At 64.9% G+C, this 9,196-nt stretch overlaps 1 protein-coding gene across 3 annotated transcripts; it reads right to left on the reverse strand.

Moving 5' to 3' along the window:
- Positions 1-419: 419 nt before the first annotated feature.
- On the reverse strand, positions 420-5,742 carry HSPBP1 (HSPA (Hsp70) binding protein 1). Of its 3 annotated transcripts, none has more exons than XM_075917603.1 (9): positions 5,613-5,742; positions 4,576-4,702; positions 4,250-4,409; positions 3,793-4,006; positions 3,113-3,337; positions 2,602-2,757; positions 2,130-2,226; positions 1,836-1,947; positions 420-1,034 (listed from the first exon to the last, which is right to left on the reverse strand). In XM_075917603.1, the coding sequence occupies exons 3-9, from the start codon at positions 4,373-4,375 to the stop codon at positions 957-959; spliced, it is 1,008 nt and encodes a 335-aa protein (XP_075773718.1). In that variant the 5' UTR covers positions 4,376-4,409; positions 4,576-4,702; positions 5,613-5,742; the 3' UTR covers positions 420-956. The 3 variants fall into 3 exon arrangements, with proteins under 3 accessions (XP_075773718.1, XP_075773717.1, XP_075773716.1); XM_075917602.1 differs by having other exon boundaries at positions 4,576-4,683; positions 5,613-5,704; XM_075917601.1 differs by having other exon boundaries at positions 5,620-5,674.
- Positions 5,743-9,196: the final 3,454 nt, after the last annotated feature.

Below are 9,196 nucleotides of genomic sequence, written 5' to 3' on the forward strand. Positions count from 1 at the left end.
TGTGACGTCATCACCCTGCTCCACGTCATCAGCCACCTCCCACCTGACATCAGCACTTTGACATCATAGCTGTGACCTCATCCTCAGAGCCCCTCTGACCTCACTGTGTGACATCACTGCAATGAGTCATACAGGGGGACAGCATTCTGCCATGGGGACCCCGCCCCACACAGTGACATCATCAACCACTGTGACATCATCGCTCTGCATTGTGACATCATCAGCCGACCTGGGGCCTCAGGGCACCCACATTCTCCACAAGCACCGGGCTGAGAGCACCGGACAGCCCCATAGTGAGGCACATCCCCTTGTCATCAAGCCTCCACTCCGCGCCCCATTTCACCATCCCCACCCCCCTGCCTCGGGCTCAGCTCCCCCCCAAACCTCGTACTGTTCCGCAGAAGACAGAATAGGGGCCACCCAATGCAAAACCTTTATTAGAGAACCATTAGCAACAAGAACATAGGAACAGGCAGAGTGGGAGGGGCTGTTGGGGACCCCATGCTGCACCCACCTTAGCTCAGCCCCCGCCCTGCCCCTTGGACCTGCCAACACAGGGGGCATGTGTCAGCACTGGGCACAGCATCTACCCTCTGGGCTCCCCTGCTAGACAGCACCCCATGCCCCCAGGCAGGTCCAGATCACCGCCTGCGGCCCCCTGGAAACCTATGCCTCATTCCCCCAGCAGTTAGCCAGTCCCCTGCCCTGGTGGTGCCAGAGAACACACCGACCTGCAGGGCAGGCACGAGGGGGGGGCCATGGGCATACACCAATCCAGGGGAGTGGACACAAGGGCCAGTCACCAATCTGAGGGGGACGGGATGCTGTGGGCAGTCACCACTCCAGGGGGAACTCCAGACCCAGTCACTGATCCTCAGGAGCACAGGAGGGGCTGTGGGGTGTCACTGATCCAGGCCAGTCACCGATCCCAGGCGGCACTGGGGTGCCATGGGCAGTCACCGATCCATGCTGCTGTCCTCGGGAGGCGTCTGGAAGCAGACGCGCTGGAGACGCTCACAGAATTCCAACTCCTCCTGGAGAGGTGGGGGGCAAAAGGCACAGGTGTGAGCAGAGCCGGCTCTCCCTACCCCACTTGTGTGGGGCCAGAGGGCAGCAGAGAGGCTGTTAGGCCACCCCACGCCCAGCAAGGTAGGACAGATCCCAAGCTGAGCAGGGTTTGGGTGGGTCGTAGCATGGATGGGAGACCTAGAGGGGGTGTTGAGGGGCGGGGGCTCAGCAGGGTGTGTTCTCCTCAGCCGGGCACTTCTGGTGCAGGCACTAGGGGGCACAGTGCTGCAGGCTCCAGGAGACCCAGTCCTGACACTGCTGTGGGGAAGTTCACCACAGTCCAGTTGGAATCCCGCTTGGGAAGGAACCTCAGGGGAGGTGGGAGCAGACATGGTGGGGAGCGGTAAGTGTGAGAACCCGTCTGTCCCCCACCTAGGCAACGGGCCATTAGCCGTGAGATCTACTGACAGCGTGGAGTTAGGGCAGGGCTGGCTCAGTGCCGGGGAGGTTCTGGGCCACTGGGCTGCAGTAAACCTGCAAATGCAGGGCAGCACCCCCAGTGCAAGGCAAGGGGCACAAGGCACAGCTGGAGGGGGGAGATGGAGGTTGGTGCCCCATAGCACCAGGCAGGGGGAACGAGGCATAGCTACTGGGGATGGGCAGAGAGCAGTGCACCCTAGCGCACAGCTAGGGAGATGGGGTGCGGCTTGGAGAAACGGGCAGCACCCAGTGCTGGGGGAGGGGACAGGGCAAGGTCGGGGGGCTAGAGGAGGGTGCCCCGGGACAACACACGAGTGGCTCTGATCCAGCAGAGCCCCTCCCCCTACCTGGAACTCCTCCTGCTGCTGCAGCAGCTGGCAGCGCTCCTTCAGCAGCTCCTCCAGCGCCAGCTGGGGCTCCCGGCACTCCCGCACCCCCTGGGGGAAGTCTGTCACCAGGCTGGGCAGGGCACAGAGCGGGGGAGGTGTTACTTAGCACAGACCAAGCCCAACGCCCCCATCGTTCCCACTGGCTCCCGGCCCCCTCCAGGCCCCCGGCTCTAGCCACTAGAGCCCACGCGCCACCCTGGGCTGGGGAGAGAACCCGGGCCTCCGAGCTCCTCACCCCCATTCCTATCTCACCTGCAGAGGGCCCCCAAAACATGCTCATGGAAGGGGCTGTGCTCGGAGCGGATCAGAGCCACCAGCTGTTGCACCATGCCCATGGAGCACAGGGTCTCTGGAGAGGGAAGCAGTGATTCAGGGAAATGAAGCATGGAGGGAAGGGGAAGACAAAGGATGACATCCCCTCCCCCCCCCCCCCCCCCCCCCGCTAGGTTGAGTGAGAGATGGGGAAGGCTGGTGGGCAGCAGGTGGCAGGCAGCCAGGGATGGGTAGGAGGAGAGGGCAGTCCTCAATTGGGCAGAAGCAGCAGTGCCGTGGGGGTGGAGGCTAGGGCCATGGAGGGCAGTGCCCGGATGGGGCGGGGCCGCATGGGGGGCAGGAGGCCACACCTGGCCAAGTGGATGGGGCAGGATGGGGGGAAGGGGGGGCCAAGCCCGGCCAGGTTTACGGGGCCAGCCAGGCCCCTGGCCAGGCAGACAAGGTCCCTCACCTTTGTGCTCCGGATTGTCCAAGAGCAAGTTCTGCAGCAGGAAGGCGGATTTCACCTTGAGCTTCTGCACGGGGCTCTGCATGGCTCGCATGAGCACTGAGAAGCCGTCCAGGCGCAGGAACTGCTGTAGGCCCCCCTCCTGGGCGCGCACCAGGCCTGACGCCGAGGAGAAGGGCAGAAAGAGCCTCACCCAGAGCAACATGCATGCTCCTCCCCGCGCTGCAACACCGCTCCCAGCCTCCAGGGGCAGAGGCGAGCAAGGCTCCACCCTGGCCCCTCTGCTACCACAGGGCCAATGCTCTCTATGGCTGTGGCGCTGGCGCCCCCTGGAGGGGAAAGGGCCCCATTCTCACCCCTTTCTGGGGGGCATCCCCTAGAAGGGGCAGGCCCAGCACCCCACACCTCCCCCGCCCCCGGACCAGATGAGAGCCAAAGCCCCGTAGAGTGGCCAGGCCCCGGGCTCCATCCCCACCCCAGACTGGCCAGGAGCCGGCGCCCCTGCAGGACTCACAGGAGATGGCGAAGAGCGCTTTGACGCGCACCAGGTCGGCCCCGTCGTGGTCCAGAAGCCGCAGCAGCTTGCGCATGCAGCCCAGCGCCAGCGCCTGCTCCTGCACCTTGGGCACATTCTGGGCGCAGGTGCCTACCAGGTGGGCCGCACGCCAGCGCAGGTCCGGGACAGGGTGCTCCAGGTAGCGATGAGCCAGCAGCCGCATTCCATCCAGCTTGCAGAAATCTGGGAGGGGGAAGAGGGGGCGTGACGGCAGGTGTCACGGAGTCCCCCCCACCCAAGGGAGGGTCCTTCTGCTGCCCCACATCTCCCTCCCCAGCACACACAGACTCTGGTGTCATATAGGGTTCTCAGGCAGTGCTGGCGGGGCACCCCTTATGCCAGGCCCACCTTATTGGGGTCACCCTCACCTAGCTCTGCCCCCATCTTCGGAGGTTTGGGTCCCTTCCAGAGACACCCTGATATGAGGGGACCCCATCTCAGAGACCAGCCTGCCTTGGGGACAGGCCCCCCAGAACCTCCAATTGCCTTCCCCCCAAAGCCACAGCAATCCTCCCCCTTCTCAGGCCACAGGCACCCCCCCCATTCCAGCTCCCTCCAGTCCTGCCCCGAGTGCCCCTCTCCTGCTCCAAGTACCCCCCAGAATCTGCCCTGCTCTGAGAACCCCCCCGCCCCCGTACCTGCGGCGTTGTCCAGGTTCTCACACAGCTCAGCCAGCAGCTCCAGCGCACTGGCCTGGCGCGAGGGGTCGCCCTCAGCTGGCTCCGAGGACTCGCCACCGTCCCCGCCCGGGGACATGGCCTCCAGCACCCGCAGACATTCCTTCATCTGCTCCACCTCCTCCAGCTGCCCCCTGAACGCCTGAGCCATGGCCTCCTGCAACCACTGCCGCCGCTGGGAGCGGGCAGAGAGGGGGTCAGCGCCCGGCCCCAACCCAAACCTCCCGAAGCCAGAGGCAGAACCCAGGAAGTCTGGCTCCAGCCCCTGCTACTCTAACCACCAGGCCTCACTGCGCTCCCACAGCCGGGGAGAAACCCAGAAACCCCCGTCCTCTGCTCTAACCACTAGCCCCCACCCCGCTCCCAGAAGCAGGAGAGGAGTCAGGGGTCCTGGCGGCCACACAGCACAGCCGGGCACCTCGTCAGACATGGGCTCCAACTGGCTGGGCTCGTTGCCGGCGGTGATGGCCATCTGCAGCAGCCCCTGCAGGTTCCGCGGGTGCTCGCGTGGCGGCTGGTTCCCCCCGGCGCCCCCTTCGGCCATGGCTGGGGCGGTGCAGGGCCAGAGACCAGGCCCCCTGCAGAGAAAGGCGCAGACAACAGGAGTCAGCAGCGGAGCTGGGGAGAGAACCCAGAAGAGGCCAGCAGCCTCCCCTCCAGCCTACTCACTAGACCCCACTCCCCTCCCAGAGCCAAAGGGAGCCCTGGCGCCCGGCTGTAACCCCAAAGCTGCGCCTTCCTCACCTAGGTCTGGGCGTCCTGGCGTTATCAGATGCGGTGTCCGCGCACGGGGGGAGGGGCGGGGGTATCACCGATCTCCGGCTCCCACCGCTGACACCAAGAGAGGGGTCGCTGGGCGGAGGCAAAGAACCTAGATCAGCAGGCGGGGGGGGGGGGGGGGTCAGCCAGGCTGAGAGTCACAGGGTATGGAGGGTGGCGGGGGATGGTGCTCTCAGCTTCCCTCCCATCCCCCATTCAACAGCTCCCAAAGCAGACACACCCCCCTTCCTGGGGCGTAGGGGGTCACTCGCGGCTCTCCCCCAGCCACCCCTCCTCCCACTGCCCCCCAACACCCCGCCCCACCCCCCTCCAGTCACTGCCCCTCCCCCCACTGCTCTCTGCCCCTCCCCCCACTGCTCTCTGCCCCCGACACCCCTCCATTCACTGCCCCTCCCCCACTGCCCTCTGCCCCAACACCCCGCCCCATCCCCCTCCATTCACTGCCCCTCCCCCACTGCCTCTGCCCCCAACACCCCGCCCCATCCCCCTCCATTCACTGCCCCTCCCCCACTGCCCTCTGCCCCAACACCCCGCCCCATCCCCCTCCAGTCACTGCCCCTCCCCCCACTGCCTCTGCCCCCGACACCCCGCCCCCTCCCCCTCCATTCACTGCCCCTCCCCCACTGCCCTCTGCCCCAACACCCCGCCCCATCCCCCTCCATTCACTGCCCCTCCCCCACTGCCCTCTGCCCCAACACCCCGCCCCATCCCCCTCCAGTCACTGCCCCTCCCCCCACTGCCTCTGCCCCCGACACCCCGCCCCCTCCCCCTCCATTCACTGCCCCTCCCCCACTGCCCTCTGCCCCAACACCCCGCCCCATCCCCCTCCAGTCACTGCCCCTCCCCCCACTGCCTCTGCCCCCGACACCCCGCCCCCTCCCCCTCCATTCACTGCCCCTCCCCCACTGCCTCTGCCCCCGACACCCCGCCCCTCCCCCTCCAGTCACTGCCCCTCCCCCACTGCCTCTGCCCCCGACACCCCGCCCCTCCCCCGCTCTCACCCCCTACCGCGCCCCGCGCTCCCACTCCCAGCCCTGGGCGCCGCCATCTTGGCCGGACGTGACGTTTCAGCCAAAAAGGGGGCGGGGCAGCGAGGGTGGGACGCGGGCGGGGCGACCCCTGCTGGCGGGAGCGGAGAGCTGGGCGGGAGGGGGCGGGGCCTGGGGGCTGGGGGCGGGGCGCTGGGGGGGGGGCTGCGGGGCCCCTCTGGGGGTGTGGGAAGGACATTTCTGTCCTAAGTCGCTACGCCCTGGGCCTGCCTCGGTTTCCCCCGACTCCGCGTGGCTGCCTGGGGATGGGGGAGGGTCACAGCGGCGGGGGGAGCTGGAGCCCTGGGGGGCCGGGGCCACCTGGGGCGCAGTGAATGGGACACAAAAGGCCCCAGAACAACTGGAGGCTCCGGAGGGACAAGGGGGCAACCCAGGGACAATTCACCCCCAAGCGGGGGCTCTCCGCTCTGCAGGGGGCAAGGGGCCAGGGCAAGACCTGGCCAGTGGGGAGACAGGAGGGCGGACAGAGACGCCGGGATGGGGCCTGTGACCCCCAGGATGTCATGAGCTCCCCCAGGCATCTGGCTCGGCCGGCCCCACTGAGCAGAGCAGGGGGGCAGATGCCCAGGGCTCAGGCTTGGAGGCGGGCAGGCTGCAGGGCCCGGCCCCGATGGGAGAGGGTGGGGTCTGGCGCACCAGTTTTCAAGGGGCTGTTTAAAAGCCAATGCACAGCCCTGGTCCTGGTCAGGGAGATGGTGGGGGCGGGATTGGGCAGGGGAGAACTGGGAGGGCTGGTTTGGTGGAGGGATGGGGACGGGGGTACAGGGCAGGGAGAACGGATAGGCTGTGGGAGGGTGAATGGGGGGATGCAGTGGGGTTGGATTGGGCAGCAGGGGGCTGGGGTTGCGGGGGGGGGGGATATTTGGCAGGGGATCCAGGGGAGGTTTGCTGGGGGGAGGGTTCAGGCGGCTGTGGGGGACCTAGGGGGAGGAGCAAGGCAGCGACTCATCCCCCACCCCCCACAGTGGAACAAAGCCACCTGCTAAGGCAATTTCAGCCTGAGGTTTGAAAGCCGCTCCTCCCCCCCCCCACTTTCCAAACTCCAGCTGGGTCCCTCCCCTCCCCGGCACCTCCCAGAGCCAGCACTGGCCCCAGCCTGGTGTTGGAAACAATCGGGGTCATGACGCCGATCCCCAGTGCCAGCCTGACGTGGCACAGAGGTTAGGAAGTGAGGGGCCTGGAGCTGGAGAAAGATGGAGGCCAAGGAGGTCCGGGTTTGGGGGGGCCAGGATGGCTCCTGGATCTTGGCTCCCAGGGGTAAAGGGAAAGTTTGTGGCCGGCGCGGCTGGGCTGGAAGGAATCGGGGGCCGAGGTGGAACCGAAGCTGCCTGTGTCTGACAAGAGCCTGAGCCGGCCGGTCCTGGGGGGGGGGGAGGGTGAACGGCCCGGAGTGTCACAGACACAGATCGAGGGGGGAGACTTGGAGTTTGTGGCTCAGCGCTGGAGCCAAGCTCTGAGGATTCGAGATCGGGAAGAGCCAGCAGGGAGGGGGGCAGGTCCTCCCCCTCCATGAGGGACCAGCCAGGATGCCGGGCTTGATGGGCCCGGCCTCATATGGCCTCTGCCACTAACGGCCAAGCGGGCAGAGCCACGGAGGGGTGGAGGTTCTCCGAGGGAGAATCCAGGGGTCCCCAGGGCACCCCCGCAGCTGAATGGCCTCGCCCCAGATGTGCTGGGAGGGGAGCACATGCCGACTCACACTAAGGGAGTCCTAGAGCGCCCAGATGAGAGCCGGAGCACCCCCTCCCCCATCTATCCCTCCATCCCCACACAGCCCCCCTGTCTCCCCATGCACCCTCCATCTATCCCTCCATCTCCCCCACACCCCTCCCCCTCCCTGTCTCCCCATGCACCCCATCTATCCCTACACAGCCCCCTGTCTCCCCATGTACCCCCATCTATCCCTCCATCCCCACACAGCCCCCCGTCTCCCCATGCACCCTCCATCTATCCCTCCATCTCCCCCAAACCCCTCCCCCTCCCTGTCTCCCCATGCACCCCATCTATCCCTACACAGCCCCCTGTCTCCCCATGTACCCCCATCTATCCCTCATCCCTACACAGCTCCCCGTCTCCCCCCGTACCCCCCCATCTACCCCTTCATTCCCACCCCCCCGTCTCCCCACGCACTCCCATTTATCCCTCCATCCCCACACCTCTCCCCCTCCCTGTCTCCCCACACACCCCCATCTATCCCTCCATCCCCCCACACCCTCCCCCCTCCCTTTCTCCCCACACACCCCATCTATCCCTCCATCCCCCCCACACCCTCCTGCACCCTCCATCTATCCCTCCATCCCCATACAGCCCTCCCCCTCCCTGTCTCCCCATGCACCCCCCATCTAACCCTCCATCCCCACATATCTCACCCTCCCGTCTCCCCATGCACTCCTCCCCAGCTATCTACTTCTTATCTTCTCCCCCTGCCCCGAATCTCCCACACAACCAGAGTTGGCTGTCAGAGCGAGCGGGCCCAGGGGGGTGGGGAATGGGGCCCAGGGCCTTTCCCCTCCAGGGGGCGCTGGCTCCAATCTGCCCCCGGGGTGACCATTGACTGGTTGGCTAGGGTGATGCTGCCTGAATGGGGCTTTGACTCCCCCCCTCAGCCACAGAGGGTCTCATGGGGCGGGTGGGGGATGGGTGGCTGAGAGGTGGGGTTGGGGCAGGGGATGGGGGATGCGGGGGCTATGCTGGGCAGCGCCCAGTGTTGTTCCATATCTGGGGCGGGGTCAGACACATGGACACACACTGTGTGTGTGACTGTCTCTGAGCCGCAGGTCTCACACACACACTGCCACACACACAATCACACCCAGGCAATCAGTCACAGTCCCCTGTGCTCGAATCCGCCCCTCCCCCACAGGTCTCAGGCGCATACACAGTGGCACACACAGAATCACAATACACATGCACAATGGCACACGCGCGCGACAATCACAGCCTCGATTTCACAATTAGCAAGCCATACGAACACAGACTCCGTGAACCGCAACTCAGTCGTTACAACCCCACAGTTACACAACCGCACGTACACAGCCACAATTACCCACACAACAATCACACTCACACAATTTCCAGCCACAGAATCACAGAAACCATCACACATTACCATTACACACTACAATCACAACCACAATCACACAATCGCAATTGCACAACTATCGAGCTATACAATCACACACACAATTACACACACACACCACAACCACACAATGACAGCCATGATCACTGCATTATAGTTATACAATCACAGAGCGAATTACACTTACCATAGTCACAATAATTCACATTCACACAAGTAGTCACATGATCACAGGCTCAATCACCCAGTTACAGCCATACAATCATACAACCATCACACAATCCCAAACGTATACATCTGACAATCAGTCCTAGCCACAACACACTAGTACAGCCATACAATCACAGCCATACACCTACAACAATCACACAATTACAGCCACATGCCCACAACAATCAGGCAATCACAGAACACTCACAGTCACACACACTCCAATTACACAATCTCAGCCATA

Source organism: Pelodiscus sinensis, unplaced genomic scaffold (genome assembly GCF_049634645.1).
Source record: "Pelodiscus sinensis isolate JC-2024 unplaced genomic scaffold, ASM4963464v1 ctg125, whole genome shotgun sequence".
Classification (NCBI taxonomy): domain Eukaryota; kingdom Metazoa; phylum Chordata; order Testudines; family Trionychidae; genus Pelodiscus; species Pelodiscus sinensis.